Genomic DNA, 16,842 nt, shown 5'->3' on the forward strand with positions numbered 1-16,842 from the left:
TGCACTGTATGATTGGCGCTGCGGACAAGGCGTTGGCTTCCAAATAGTGCAAACCTAGTTCGACTCCCGGCTTAAGCTGGTTGTTGAAAGCACTGCTCACCTATTCTATACGTGGGGTGTAATAAACTAGATTGGCATAATTGCTGAAGGAAAGGCGACCGAGAGAAAGGAACTGGCCAGTGGCCACCCTACTCTACTCAGAGCAGAAGGCTTTGTACAATGAGAACCTTACCTCATACCCGACACTTGATTCAAGCATGGGATCACCACTTAACGAAAGATACAAAAATCAATGGCGTCAATAACTTGGTCGGCGTTGCTGACGAAATCAAGTAGCTTGAAAACGACTTTAGCCATATTAAGTAATAACTGAAAGTTTTATTTCATTCTGTAATCGACAAAAAGCACAATGCCTATTAATTGCTATTAATATAATTAGGGTATAAAATAAAGGCTGATAAGTCGTTTGTAAACATTTAAAGGTAGAAAGAAAGGAACTTATTCATTTCAAACGCATAGCAGCAAACCAAACGACATGCATGGAGCATAAAATAAAACTTAAACTCCAGGTTATCTTAGCAGGATCATCATGCTGCAATAAAATTTACATTAAAACGTAATATAATTTGAACCAAACACAAACGTAATAACAACTGGCGTAATATGAATGGGATAAACAAATTGGTGTTTATTACATTGTTTTTCAGATGATGAACTAACGTAAAATAGACCAACTTTTTCGGCTTTGAGAAATTGCAATGATTGCCCGCACAGCAAATTCCGTCATTCTTACATTAATTCAACGTAAAAATTACGGGTTTTGCTGTCTGCGTGGAAACACTTAAGCCCAAGATTAAGTGTTTTAAAAATATACTGCAACATTCAATGCACAAAATATTATATAAAAGGTTTGGACCAGTAGTGCTTTGGATGGTGGAAAGCCTACAGCGTGAAAGTTCAAGAAAAATAGTTACAATTACTGCTGAAACTGCGTTAAAACGTCAGTTTGATCTAAATAGCAAAATCAGCAAGACAATAAGGTGAAACCGCGAGGGAAAAGCTAACTGACTTAAAGTAGTGTTGTAAATAAAATAACTGCATCAGAAAGCCTTCCTCGAAACAACATTGCAACCATAGCAGAGCATCGCTACTCAAAATTTTTTTTGAGAGCTCAGCTTTCGAAGACAGAAAATCAGTCGCTTTTTACATTAAACATTTTACACGTCTACAGACATTGAACCAATGCAAAAAACGACTGATTTGCTATCTGAATTAGCTTAGTAACATACGAAATGTTCGAAAACGCAAAAGCATTCACAATTTCTCAGCAAATCAATGCATGCGTAGTTTGCGTACCCTTTTTATACATCAAACGAAGTAGTTTGACGTTCACAAAACAATAAAATGCATATCCTGGAAGCAAAAATGGATTTGGAGAAGATTAAGAAACTAAGGAAGACAAAAACGTCACATACGTTTGTTTTGGCCCTTTAGAATTTTAGATTAAAAATAACTTTACTGGCCATGATGACGTGAGCAATTCAAAAACAGCACCTGATAAATGACAAGTACATATATAAGCCCAAAAGATGTTGAAAAGCATGCCTTCACAATAAAAAAGTTACTTACAAGCTCTTGTTAGCTCACCCTAGGTTCAGTTCAACGATAACCAACCGGAACATCGAAATTACGCAGAAGCAGGGTAATTAAACCGCATCAACAAACTGCAGACTAATTTGAAGAATGTGTTTAAAATGAGAAGATTGTGCAGTTAAGCGAAATTACCGCAAAGAGTTTTCTACAAACTTATTACTCTATAAGAGAAAGTCTATGTTTCTCTGGCAAAATGTCGAGAAGACCTTTCGATTGCAGCCAGGATCTGCTGTACAACCGGGTGAAGTACCTTTGCCCTGTGTCACACAAGCAAGTCACCACAGTGTGGCCTGGTCCGAGTTTGCGGGCTACCTGAACAGCCGCCGAGACATTCAGTCCTGAGGATGCCCCGACGTAAAATCCTTCTTCATGCAGTAGGCGAAAAGTCTGTGAAAATGTAAGCTTTTAAAAATAGTGTGGGTTCTTTTTTTGTATAATAGTGAATATATTATGTATCGGTATGTTCGCTTTGTTTATGTTACTCTTATCCTCGAATTTCAAGATTGGATTCCAGCAAAATTAAATTTCGTGAATTATTTAATTTATTCTTTTGTGCGGCCCGACGGGGTATTGAACCCAGATCTATAGACTTAGATGAGGGCACTCTATCCACTCGGCCAGTGAAATGTCGACTAAAACAAAGTTCACATTGAAATGCGTCGCACACAACATGAGACTTCCGAAACAAAATGTCTATCGAATTGAATGCAATGCTTTGCGTCCCACACCACTTTCTGTTGTAGCTAAACAATGAAACGTTACGTGAATATAACGCAAAGAATCCGAAAACCAATTAGAAGTTTTTATTTACGACTCACAATACCTAGAATGATGTCACCTTACCATGGAAATAGCATCTTTATCCAACACACAAACAGCTCCATCAATAGGTGCTCCTTGCATGTTGGCAGTGACCCTTCCTTGGCCGATTCCTTCGGTCACAGACGAACCTTCACTTCGCTCCAGCTTGCCATTCGTGAACCAATGGTAAAGTACACTGCCCTGTTCGAAAAAACAACTTTTATTTTGGACATTCATAGATCATTGGCCTTCACTTGCACGGGAAGATAGAGAGTGGTTAATATGTTATACACTTGCTTCAGCACTCGATCTGCCAGATAACTATGGAAATAACTCCATTTGAGAGTTTACACCAAAATAAAGAGGTATATCGAAAATAACTATAAAAAAAAGAAGAAACAATTGAGGTCATTACAACATTTCTTCAAAACTTTAACAGAAAACTAAAAAGCGCTTAAGGTTATTTGTGACAGAAGCTGATACAGTGTGAAAGACGGTATTGTAACCAAGGCAGCAAAAATAGCAGCTTTTGCTAGCTGAAAAATACTATGTCTAGGGCCTGTTATATGACATGCACATTAAACAATCAAACAACATTGCAAAGCTGACAAACGAAAGGTTAAACAAATGTTGAATAATGTTGTTAAATGTTTCATAAACGTTACCTGGGGATCTGCAAGAATGGTTCGCACCTTTGGATTTTTGGTTTTCAAGAAAGCAGAGACACCTGAACAAAGTCGACATGATCAAGGTGTGCGGACTGTTGCAGATCTAAGTTTTATCTCGTTGCTGAAGCGCTGCTGGTTTTATCCAGTTTTGATTTTAAGCCAACATTAAATCAACGCTTAAGAAAAAAAATCATACACCAGGGTCATAAGTCCAAGGAGCTCTTGTTTAGAGCGAAAAGGGTCACATTTTAGAAAGTGATTGAGCAAGCCCTGGGTGCTTTCAATTTCCGTTCACGTTTCGCTTTAACACCAGCGGTCTGAGGCCTATTTATTTTAGTTGCACTAAAGAATGGCGAAGAGTTTTAGAGCTCTACAAGCTCGAATCTACATTTTCTAGCGAAGCATACAGCGTCGCTCGGTGAAAAAAGTAAAGTTTATGGATTTGGGGACCACCGTTTGATAATGGCCGACTACGGTCTTGTACACCACTTACAGACTTAGGTTAACTCCTTATTCCAATGTGTACTGTATATAACCCAATAGCAAAAATACCTGCCATTGTCCCGCCCGTTCCACTACCAAAAGTAACAGCGTCTACTTTTCCATCTGAAATCAAAATTGTATCCAATGAATACGGGAAGAAGTGTTTTATATGGTCAATGAAATAATTTCGTAATGTTTTCGTAATGGCTTATGCTTAAGTAGTCAAACGTAAACGTAAAAAATCTTTTTTGAAATGAAACTTTTATTAAATACCAAGACTTGACTCACTGACGGATTTTCGTCACTTTTTGTGTCCGAGCGGTTGCCAAAAAGTATTTTCTCGACTGGGTGCCATTGAATGAAGAGTTGTCCGTTGCGGGGCTGTGGAGTCGGGCGAAAAATATACGACTCCGACTCGTCAGTTTACAACCGACCGATTCCAGTTTTAGCGTTTTTTTAATCTTGTCCTTTTTTTTTTTTTTTTAAATTTAAGTTTAGTTGTAATCAAAATTGAAACGGTGACTTTCACAAAAACTGACAAGAACAAACATTTCTATTTTCTGGTTAAGTTTTTGAATAAGGAGCAATATTTTGAAAAAAGATTGCAAACAATTTTTTTTATTGTTTATCGTTTTGTGTCAATTCGGAGTGTGCCCTTTTTTAACACTCCGGAAACGTTAAAATCATTCCAACTCTAACTCTCTGGTCCTTTGCGCAACTTTCATACTGAGGTTTGTGTCACAACAGAACAGGTCAATCGTAAACCGATTGTCATGCATAGGTTGTGCTGCAAATGCAAACAATATAGCATCAAAGGTTGGGTGCTTTGAAAAAAAATCTACTGTTAGTTGTCAAATATTGACCTCTGTGGCGGGCAAAAGTGGCTCTCTATATCGTTCCAACGTTTGATGACAAACAACTTTCGTAGTGCGAGCATTCATCTTGAAAAAAAGAACATGTCTGTGGTGTCTATATCTTACCTGTTTGTCTCCATATCTCTGGACCGGTGGTTTCAACGTGAGCCTGCCGATTGGCTGTGTTGTCGAACTGGTTTGTCCAGACAGCGTTTGGTAACGACTCGGCAAATCTTCGCGCCTTATTAAACAAAAGCACTTGTATTTATTCGAAGACCATGATGAATACAGAAGGTAAACTTTCAACAAAAGAGATATCGCACTTTATTTTATGGTAATAACAAGTCAATTTAAACACAGATTCTGAATAGACTGCAGGGACGGCGAAAAGCAAAAAATATTTTTTTTAAATAAAAATTATCAATACATTATTCTAAAATTACTGCAAATCTCACTTGATGGTTGTAATTGTCAGGGTTATCAAATGGAACAGCAGGTACAGGCCGAACATCCGCTCCGAGTACAGCAAGAAGATCCATTTTTTCCTGAATATACAATTGGTCGATTGACAGCATAGAGCAAAATTAACGCATCAAAGCTAAATTAATTGGTTTATTTCTAGCAAAACTTTTCTTTTTAGAGTTGATTTAACGTTTACACACATTAAGTCGAATGTAAAAAAGATGTATTTTGTTACCTGGCTTGACTAACATAACATAAAAGTCTCAAATTGAAATATACAGAAGTCCTACTTGATCAAACTATAGAGCAACAACCAGTCTTGATATTTGACCAGTGTCTGCCAACGCTATGTCTTTGCTACGTTTGCAAATCATTTGTCAACGTGTCAAGCACGAAAAATTGTCATAACATACGCGATGAAGACCAGTCAATGAAAGGAAGTGTGACAGAATCTTGCGCAGTCTAAAGCGTACATGAACAACTGCTCGGATGACAAACCACATGTTTATCGCTGACAAGGTAACCCCAAATTGAAAAAAAAACACTAACCACACAAACTGCAGATGTAACATTTCAATTAATATTATTAACATGTTGTATAGGCTAAGCATTGCAAAGTTGTATTGAGTCCTGTTGAAATTTGATGCAGAAAAAATATCGCTGAAATAAAAAAGTATTTTCTTTAAATGCTAAAAAATAGACTAATCTTCATGCAAAGTCATTGTGATAGGCTATAACAGATATCACAATGACTCTGCATGAAGATTAGCCTATTTTTTTGCAAAAACAAAGAGCTTCGGAATGCCAATAAAATGCCCCTATCACTAAAATCATAATTAGTAAACTGCAATGTGCTTGATGTCATTTTAATTCAAATTGGTTGGTTTTGAATTTTTATCCTCGAACTGACAAAGCCTTGATGTTATTCCTGGTTGTTTTGCACACTTGTATGGGCTTTTGACGCAGGGCCGGTTATTGAGATTGGGAGAGTAAAGCTTCCGATTGTTGAAGTGTTGTTGCCGGGAAATTACTCCATCCACTTGGGGCCTCTGAATGAGAGCAGTCCTGAAGTGTGCTGCTCAAGCGAACACCCCAAGAGCCGAACCAGCGCCGCATGATCTTGAATGAGTGCTTAACCACTGAGCTAAGTTAAAGACAAACACATAATCATAATGTCATTAATGAATGCAAACAAATAGTGACAGCAACTAGCCTACTGTTCTCACAAAAAATACCTGTGATTGTGTGTCAGGCATATAAATGACACATTTGTAGCCAAGTGCATTGCATATATGAACTAATCCAATGCCGGTATTTCCAGCCGTTCCTTCAACCACCGTTCCACCAGGAGCTATCAGACCTTTCTTTTGAGCATCACGAACGAGATAAAGAGCAGCTCGATCTTTCACAGAACCACCAGGGTTTAGGAACTCAGCTTTGGCCAAAATATTGCATCCTAAACAAAAGGAGTGGCATGATTAGACATCTTTTTTTATGATTGGTAAAGGATTCATCAGAAAATTACCGGTTTAACATTGTTGAGAAAAAGCATTTGTTCTGCTTTTCTCAAAAAACATTAGCATTTTGAAAAGAAAATTAAGCTGGTATTGTGTCAAATTGAAGTTATGAATGTTTTTTGGTATAAAAAAAATATAATAATAAGTCTACAATACCATAAATATAATTTTGACAGTTTTGGCTTAAAATGACAGCCATGTGCAAAAAGGGTCTGCTACTATTCGGTGAGTCCAATTCGGTGAGTCCGATTCGGTGAGAGCCTTTTCGGTGAGAGCCTTTTTTGGAGAGTTCCCAATTCGGTGATGTTTTGAAATTAATTTTGAAAATTATCAGCTACCGTAGCCTAATTATCCTTGCCACTTTTACATCGTTTTAACGTCGCTAAACGTTGAAATAAGACCCTAACCCTAAAACGGCAATGATAATTAGGCTACGGTACCCAATAATTTAAAAAAAAAATTACCGAATAGGGCTCTCACCGAATACGGAACTCACCGAAACGGTCCATTCCGTGCAAAAAAGCTATTGTATTGGTAACTTGCATATGGGTATCATTTTAATATTGTTGTAAAAATTAGCTTTTGTGTGAACTTGTTATAGTGTATAGTTTCATATTATAAACTAAGAACATTTTATATACCTGTTTCCTTGCTGACATTCTCCAACTTAATTAGTGGTGTGCTAAAAGCAAAAGTACAAATTATGAGTATATATGGAATAAATAATTAAACTATACAAGAAATGCATTACTTGGTAAAAGCGCATTTCTTGCACAATCCACATAAACGCTTTCAACTTACAAAATTAAAAAAAAAATTCCAGTTGTTACACTTGTCTAGTTCTTGCTAAGAAAATGTGTTTGTTTGTAAAATGAGCTGGAAGGTAATAAACACCAAAACATATATACAGCAACAACTTAGGGGAGCACGTCTTTTCGGTGTGGACAATTAGGTGCCGGTCATATAGGTGCGCACAGTGTGGCGTCAGCATATTTAGGTGCGGAGCACTGTGGCGCCCAGCCATTGAGGTGCTATTCCTAATAAAGTCTGCAGATTATATCAGCTTGGTAGGTAGGGCAATGCTTTTCAAAGAACATATTGAATTGAACAGAAAAATATAGTGCTTTGTTAATGCGCCAGTGTTGGCTTATATGTAGGGCAATAAGCTACCTGATCTCAACAAAACGTGTATTGCTGTCGAGTAGAAGTTGCCGGTTTAAAGACCGCGCAACTTTGTGCAATCTGTTATCTTTAATAATTACTTCTCTTTGGGATTACTTCTTCTACTATCACATAGTTATTATTTGACTTAACTAAAAGTGAACTCAGTGATGTTTGAAACTTCAATCATTTATTGATAAAGCTTTTGCCGACGCAAACCTGGACTAACAACAGATAAATGCCAGATACACACATTAACAAAACAATATATTTTCCTGCTTAACATAGCCTACCATTTGTGTGAAAAGCATTGCCCTACCTGCCAAGCAAACATAATCTGCAGTATTACCATCAAGCACCTAATGAAATAGACTTCGGTGTCGAATTCGGTGTCGAAGTTCTATTCCCAGTAAAGAAAATAGACTTTACTGGGAATAGAACTTAAGTGACCGGACGCCATAGTGCGCCACACCTAAATATCCTGTCACCACAGTGTGCACATCTATTTGACCGGCACCTAATGTTCTGCACCTAAAAGACGTGGACCACAACTTAGAAACATTGGCTACATTTATTAGAAACAAAACTACAGAAATTAGCATACTTTCCAACTGTTCCTGAAAATCCATCCAAAATCTCCTGAAATTAAAATGAAGAAACATATGACACCTCCCCATATATGTTAATATTACTTTCTATTATGGAATAATAGAATAAGAAAGTTACAACTTTAACCCAATGCAACACATGGCTAACTATACAATGTCATCACATGGTTCAGAGTCTTTTTTATTTGCTTTCATTTTATTTTATTTGCACCCATTGCAATAACATACAGTACACTGCGATCACAGATGCGATACAACAGACGACAGGAAGCAGCGAAGTGACATATAGTCTTCGAGTCAGCTGCTCCCCTTAGTTTGGCTTGCCAATAAGTGTCCTTGCCTAGACACAGCCGCATGCTCTGGAGCGGAGTCGAACCCACGTCCTTTCGAACGTCGCGCAGACGTTCTTACCACTTGGCTACGCAGCCAACAATGGCTACGCAGCCACTCGGCTACGCAGCAGAGTCAATGCTACCCTTGATGAAAAAAGATGTTACATTGAAAGGGACACGAAAATAAAAACACCATTGGTAATCATGATTCTTGGGGTTTAAAACTTTAGTTGAACCAGCGCTGCTTGACCTTGAAGCATCTTTGTTCAGAAATCACGCACTAACCAGCTGAGCCATTGGGGCGGACTACTGTATATATAAGTGTGATTTTCACATTAAAGTGGGACCAGAAGGCTAACCTTTTGAAAAAGGTTTGTGAGACGTATCATTTACTATTCGTGCAGGTATGGTACTGTAGTGAACAACTTGTGAGATGACAGAATTATATCAGCACAACAAACTTTTTAAATGCTTATAAAAAGTCCACTTACTGTAGAAATACTTCTTTGGCTTGTGATAAAATATTTTGAGTTTCTACAAAAAACACATCTTCTCAATAAGGTAGAATAAGTTGTCATTGTTGACTACTCACGAAAGTCAAACTTAAACCCAAAATAAAACTGCTAATACAACCACATTAACACGCTGAACAGTCTGAACGCTTCTTTCTAATTGCTGGCTCAGCTCAGGCTTGAGTGCTGCTAATGCCTACGGTAACATTTTCTCTGCAAAATCATTGCTTCTGCTTTGCATTCCTATGACTCAGCAAAAAATATGAGCACGTAATCACTTATAATGGAATACAGCGTTGCCAGACGCCCACTTGTGAATTTCACCAATACCGCGACAAGATTTCCCACAGCAAAGCAATTTTTTTCAAGTTCTTTCATACGCACAACCAGGCCCAGATTTAGGGGAGGGCGTAGGGGGCAGGTGCCAAGGGCCCCCCGACTTTTGAAAGGCTCCCCTACGTGGAAAAAAATGTGATTTTGTGTTATTTTTTCCTCCTTTCAGCCTTTGAAGTTTCTGCAAAATGCTGTGCAGTGCTGGATTGATGCTACTGAAGACGCAGAGGTGGTTTTTCGCAGGGGGCCCCCCCAATATAAAAGTGCCCCGGGCCCCCCATCAGCTAAATCCGGCCCTGCGCACAACCCAGGTTTCCCTGGCACAACCCGTGCCAATTTACAAGCATTACAATATTTGAGCATAAATATTTTTATTTTTATAAAAAAAATGCCAAAATACTTTGGATTGTTGTTTATAAAAAAACAATATTGGCGTTATTTATTTTATTGGCGAAAATATCTGGAATATTTTATAAAATTAGAAACTACACAAACAAACAAAGCATGTTAACGCTGTAAGCTACTATGCTCTTGCACGCTCAATAATAGAATATGGCATTTTATGTTGAGGTTCAAGCACACCAAAAGTGCTCAAGAAAATTTCAACAATGCAAAATCGAATCATTCGCACAATAACCTTTAGTTTAGCAACAGAAGAGCAAAACTTTCACCACTGTACCAAGATCTCCACATAGGCCTACTTCCTATCAGTAATTTGCATAAACTAGAAATTTCTAAATTTGTCTTTAAATTTAAAAATATGCTATTACCAGGCTACTTTGAACCTTACTTTCAGGAAATTACTGAAGTAGCCTACATTGCCATGGCACGAGAGCTTCTCAAAAAAATAACTTTTACTTACGTAGTGTCAGCTCAAGAAAAGGTCAAGGCAGTTTGAAATTCTTAGGCCCAAAAATATGGAATGATTTACCTTCAGAAATAGTTGGGGCTACGAGAATTAAAACTTTCACAAAAAAACTAAAAATTTATTATATGAATGAACTTGGTCCGTGACTGTTTTTATTGTCACAACATTGACGATTATTTCGGATTGAACATTGTTAGTACTATACGTAGGCTTACTACTCACGAACTTGTGCTACGTAGCGTAGCCCTAGGCTACTACTTGCTACTATAACTGCAATCTTATTAACTGTACTCAAGTCGGCTTATAAACTGACTGATTTTGTTAAAGTATGAATGTGGTATGAATTTATAAACTACGATAGGCCTGGTCACAGCGGTAAACCATAATCTCTTCGTGGGAAAATTGTAACATAAGATTCCCGAATCCGTTCGCCTGCATGTAATGACCGAAAAAGAAACACTCCTTTGAAACGTCTATTCAAAATTGTATTTCTGTAAAATTAGCCACCTGGCTGTCGAAAATGGGATGCAACGCCGTACACCACTAAAACTTGTCACTACAGAACAGATTACTTGGATAAAAGACGGAAAATTTGTCCAGCTAGTAAGCAGCAAGCAAACAGTTAAATATGCGACTGACTTCCAACAAACAATTTTAAGAATAACCAGAATGATTTGCAATATCTCAAGCTCACGTACGCAGTACTGTGACGCAATAATGAAAGACAATTATGAAGTCATTCAAACAGGTGTTCAAAGCGGCTGATGCAATATTTCATAAGGTCTTACGAACGATGGTGCAATATTTGGACATTTTCTAGCAATTTCCATGACGTAAGATGCCAGCTAGGTTAAGTAGACCATAACGGTTTTTATATGACGTTTGATTTGGTGAAAATTGTCGGGAACATAGCGGCCCCTAGTTATGACAGTCTGACATGGCATAACTAAAAAAAAGAATTGACGACAATTGTGAGCCAATGAATAAAAACACACGATACACAAATTGTTTGAATCACTCACGTTTAAGTTAACACGTAAATACAAAGGGCATGCAAAGAATGAACAACAATACAAATAATACACTACGATACATGAAATTGGTACCATAGGTACACGCTAAAATGATGCTATATACAATGGTTGCGATAATAACCGACTGTTCTGGGCTCAGACAAGGGTCGGCCACCGCAGACAAAACCAGGCTCAAACCCTAACACTTAGGTGTTCTTTACGGGGGCGAGGCACGAAATATCCCTCAACACGTAGTCTACTTTCACTTCCCCCGTACTCTCATCATAGTTGCAGACGGCAACTTTAGCTCTACGAACCACAGGCTTCCCTTTCCTAATTTGTGGAACTACCTCATGCACCCTCCCAAGTTGATACTTCCCACGTTTACCAATGTCTTGAAGAGAACCCAACACTACAAGTTGACCAGGCTCCAAATTGTCGGCCATTTTTAGCCATTTTTTCCGGCCCTGAAGCCCTGGCAAGTAAAAATCGATCCATTTACTCCAAAACTGCTGAGAAAGTGACAAACTGAACCGATAGTCCCTCATTAGTTGGTCACGATCATGTGGCTGCCCAACAGCACAGTATGGGTCTAAGTATGGGGTCAAAAGTGAGGCAGGGGTGATGACAGTAAAATCCCTAGGGTCGTCACTCAAAGGTACCAAAGGGCGTTCGTTCACGATCCGAACAGCACTGCCTGTGTACTTAAGCAGTTCAATGAAATTGGGCTTACGTATTGAAGAGTCCAAAATGTGAAAAAAGTATTTGGTCATATCGGCCACGAAACCAAATCTACTCAGCCGAAATCTAGCCAAGAGATCTGCCAGAGAGTTTAACAAATCAGGACACGAAAACATTACATCATTAACACAAGTTCCTCGAAATTCAGACTTGCCATCGTAAACAATACGCTTTTTTAATTGTGACGTCACAAAGTATGGTAAATACCATTCAAATCCCTTGACATTTCCTGCTTCACCAGCACGCTCGATATAGCCATTAGATTTAAGATCCTTCATGGTGTCAGTAAGGAAATCACAAAGTTCAGGTTGTTTTAAAGCAGGGGTGGGGAACCTGCGGCCCGCGGGCCGAATGCGGCCCGCGTCACTGTTCCATGTGGCCCGCGTCAACATTTCTTTACTCAAAATATATTGAAACAACAGCTCAAAAAAGAGTAGGCTCTGCATTCTCGGTGTATTGCGAATGGCCTTCTATGACTAGTTAATCCACCATAGAAGGCCATTTGTAACAACAATGTGTACGTCATAACGTCACCGTCACAATGTGACGAGTTATTGTTAATCGGTCAGATATGCTATTCATGAAAAGTGTTTTGTAGAGTAGCCTACTTCTCAAATTAGCAAAGTTTTACGTTGTATAATGGCTTCTGGAAAGAGAAGAAAGATTGGTGATGAAGGCAGAATGCTCCAGAACTGATGTTCCTAATAACTTCCAATATGAAATAGTAGAGCTTCAGACAGGGGCGCCGGAACGACTTTTGACTGGGGGGGCAAGATTACGAAAAAAGGGCACTTTTGTTTAATAAAAGGCCAATTTTTTTCAAGTTTTAAGATAAGATATAGCGACAATGCTAATCTATCAGCTCACTATGTATTGAGTAGGCTAATGATAGCCTACAAGTGTCCGGTATACAAAGAAGGGCATCATGCTATGTTATAATAATGTAACCTAGTGTCAAGCTTTAAAGCAGCCTGCTGCCATGGTCGCTAAGTAGTGCTTGAATGACCGCCGGTGCTACCTACTCAATCGGCCAAGTTTAGCCGCCGGTCTCTTCTAGCCAATTGTTTAATTTCGCAATAGAATGATCGTGGATTAACTGTCGAAAATATGTAGTATCAAAGAGTGATGCAAAATTAGGTCAGCGCGTCGTAATCATCACTGTTGTATTGTGCGGAAATATTTGTTACGGTATTGATGGAATATATCCATCTGCGATCACCAGCGCTGTAAGTCTTGTTTGTAATTCCCGACGTTTATTTTCACAAAGTCTTAATCCGAAGTGCTAATTTACATCGGCTGGCAATATTGTCGTTTTTATGTCGATTCGATGTTGTCGGACATTGAATCGTTGTTAAAAAGGAGAACTAGGTTAGTTGACATCCAAGGGGAAAACATTTTTTAATCATATTTTGCAAAAATTAGGATTCTTTTATTAATGTCCTTCACATCATTGAAATACTTATTTTATTACCTTGCCGTTATCGTCAACACATGTCGAACGTTGTTTTTTGTTGCTAAACAGAATTCTAGGTGAGTGGCGAACTTGTTTGTTTGTTTGTTTATCTTTATCCTGCATTGCGGGAAAGCGGACTTGAGCGCTATGCATCGGTGTACGCCTTCCGACGTACACCTGACCCACGCTGCAGCCGACGGCAATGTCTGTTTCCGGTTGTCTACTTTACTTATGACTTAAATTTGGTACTACCCATTACTCGAAATCGATCACTGGGTAGAGGCAATTGTCGTAAAGTTTCTTGCCCAGAGAAACAACAGCAAGTGCGGGTGGCTGGAGTCGAACATGCAGGCTCTCGACTGTGAGCCCAACGCGCTAACCACTCGCCATTGCTGCTAACCACTCGCCTTCTTTAAAATCAGCCACATTGGAGACACTCGTGCGAGTATCGTTAGGTGGTCCGCAGTACTAGATTACAATCCCGATAAAGCAGTTATTGCGTGGTGCAACGATTCTATTGCAGGACTTCGCCCAGGCCCAGACTTCAACAACGCTATAAGTCATCATTTTAGCATTGTTGCAAGTTTAATTCTATTTTCTTGTGCTATCGTTAATTTTATTTTGTATTTTGGCCTCCAAGCACGCCGATTTGGCCGTCGAGAAGGAGCTCCCTGTAGGCCACGACGGCTGCCGGAATAAAACGAGTTTTAAGGCCTGTAGCCTACTGTGTTGCAAAGTTTTGTGCCGTAAATATTATTTTGAGGCAAAAATGAAAGATTATAACTAGGCTAAAAGCGAATAGCAGAAATTGTTATATTGCAAACCGTGCAGTAGCTTGCATGACTTTAAAAGGGCACCATTGCCCCCCCTGCCCCTCCATCTTCAGAAAAATTGAGGGCAGGGGGGGCATCCGCCCCCCCTGCCCCCCCGCTTCCGGCGCCCCTGGCTTCAGAGTGGCGGTACGTTGAAAGCGATGTAGGCTACAAAATCATTCCACTGCTCAAATTTCATCAACGCTACATAAATGCTTATGATTTTCCAGTCATGCGGAAATATGCTTTGAAATATGTGTCTCTGTTTGGAAGCACCTACCGTTGCGAGCAGTTTTTTTCCAAATTGAATCTATCAAAAAGTCGGCTTCGCTCCAGACTGATTGATAAAAACGTGGAGATGCAGTTAAGAATTGCAGCATCTTCCGTGTCAGCAGACATCACACGACTCACCAAAAATAAAAACTTTCAGCCATCCCACTAGCTGTGAAGGTGAAATAAATCATTGTCTACTTCGCTGCATTTTTTTATCTGTAACTAAAATTTCGAAGTTTTTAGTGGCCAGCCTGTGTTATTTCTCATTTTATGTGGCCCGCAATACTAAAAAGGTTCCCCACCCCTGTTTTAAAGCCTTCTTCCTTAAAGCAGCAGCTCTATCTGACGCCAACACAAAATTGTTAGTTAGATCAATATCTTCCTTCAACGGAACAGGTATCTCAAATCGACCATCTTTCAACTCAATATTCGGTTTGACAAGTTCTCTAGCCAAAATATCATTGCGAGACAATTCACAGGTTTCATTTTGCAAGGTCAAATCCTGAATGACTTTATTCAGGTCTGCTATTTCTATATCACGAGACTCAATTTTACGCTGAAAGCCAGAGATGACATCCGACTCTGAAGACGTCTGCACTCTGCACACATTTGCAACTAGAGATGTAAAAAAACGTTTTTTTTTGTTTTTAAAAAAAAACGAGCTCGTTTTTTTATTTTTTATCGTTTTTTTTGTTTTTTATTCGTTTTTTTTTTTTTTTTTTACCTATTTTTTTATTAAATGTCACAATATGCAGCAATTAGGGTAAACTCATTGCAATAGCGTCTCTTTCAACAAAAAAATAGTCTCATAACTCGTATAACATCTTTCAAATGAGACAATATGTCTCTCAAGTCTCAACACACGAGCCATAAAGGTTTCTCATCGTCTCAAATAGTAACACAGTGTCCTATGGTTGGCACATCTCAAGTATTGTCTGTAATTTGGTTCAGCCAGTTGTTAAATGCAGTACCACACTCGTGTACAGTTTCGAAGCCACCTGGGATTTTGGTTAATGGGCATGTTACGTTAGGACCAGGTGGTCAGGGTCCTGTTTCTCTACTTCACAAAGGCACTTTTCACCAGCACACCACACCATTACCAGTACAACGTCAAGAGATTGTTCCAGTTGATGTGCATTTGGTGCAAACGTGATGAAAATCACACAAGCGGTTCTCGAGTTATAAGTGAAATAACCTTAGCCACTAAGTGGCTTTATAGATAAGGAGCAATAGAAAAACGGCCATATCTCAAGAACCGCTCAACATGTTTACATAAGTTTTAGCTCTACCCCCATGTTTTATGGGGTGGGCTATCTGTTTATGAATATTAAAACAAGTTTTGGCTACTACTTTTTGAGCTAAAAAGAAATTAACCTCTTGTCGTTACGCACCAATAAAACCATGGTGCGTAAATTAAAAAAAAAAATAATTGGGTAGAAGAAAGATTGATGACAAGTTTGGCAAAAGCAGTGTAGTGCTAAAGTCCCAACTTTTAGCCCAAATCACATTTAAATGTAGTGAAAGATGGAAACGTTTTGATGTTTTTTTATTTTCCCTGAAGAGATTCAATAATCCTTTGTGACGTCATAGTCATGTTTGTTTTCCCTTAATCACACCATTGTGCTGTCATAGACATGTTTAAAAGAAGTATGGTTATTGGTTGCACTTAATCCATCCAATTTGAACTAGTTTGCAGAACTTTGAGACTTTAGCACTTTTTTTGTTTTTGCTTAACTTTTCGTCAATCTTTCCTCTGCCAATAAAAAAAATTAAAGTTTGCATCATGGTTTTATTGGTGCGTAACGACAAGAGGTCAATTTCTTTTTATCTCAAAAAACAGTAGGCCTAGTTCTCAAATAAAATAAGTTTTCATCTTTGATGTTTGTTTTGTATCTTTATCCTGCATTGTGGGAATATAGGTAAAACTTTATTCTTGTCAGGAAAAGCATTATAAAGCATTTATTCACTATGTGAACACTGAGCACTGAGCAGTGCTGAAAAACTCCACTTTAAAGGAAAAATTTCTTCATTCAAGGTTGGTAGAATGGTAGTTACTAGCAATAGTCAACATGGGTGGTGGGCATTTGAAAGGAACATTAACCTAAACCTTTTCTGACAAATGCACTAACTTTTGACAGCTAAAAATATCAGTGATAAGGTCTCTTGCATTATATGTCCCAAATAATCTGCAAGAAGCATCAATGACGAAGTGTCCAATCCAAGATCTTACAACACACGAAAAGAATACTTCTGTTTCAACATTTATAAAGCATATACATCGTTGGCAAGCTATCAGTT

At 38.6% G+C, this 16,842-nt stretch overlaps 1 protein-coding gene across 1 annotated transcript; it reads right to left on the bottom strand.

Annotated features, from left to right (window-relative positions):
* Nucleotides 1–364: 364 nt before the first annotated feature.
* LOC145784364 (uncharacterized) lies at nucleotides 365–9,258 on the bottom strand. The gene is made up of 10 exons (XM_082596169.1): nucleotides 9,031–9,258; nucleotides 8,204–8,238; nucleotides 7,080–7,120; nucleotides 6,157–6,377; nucleotides 4,915–5,004; nucleotides 4,586–4,700; nucleotides 3,675–3,728; nucleotides 3,120–3,181; nucleotides 2,497–2,655; nucleotides 365–2,040 (listed from the first exon to the last, which is right to left on the bottom strand). The coding sequence occupies exons 1-10, from the start codon at nucleotides 9,115–9,117 to the stop codon at nucleotides 1,810–1,812; spliced, it is 1,095 nt and encodes a 364-aa protein (XP_082452295.1). The 5' UTR covers nucleotides 9,118–9,258; the 3' UTR covers nucleotides 365–1,809.
* Nucleotides 9,259–16,842: the final 7,584 nt, after the last annotated feature.

The sequence above is a fragment of the Aplidium turbinatum genome, chromosome 15, assembly GCF_918807975.1.
Source record: "Aplidium turbinatum chromosome 15, kaAplTurb1.1, whole genome shotgun sequence".
Classification (NCBI taxonomy): domain Eukaryota; kingdom Metazoa; phylum Chordata; class Ascidiacea; order Aplousobranchia; family Polyclinidae; genus Aplidium; species Aplidium turbinatum.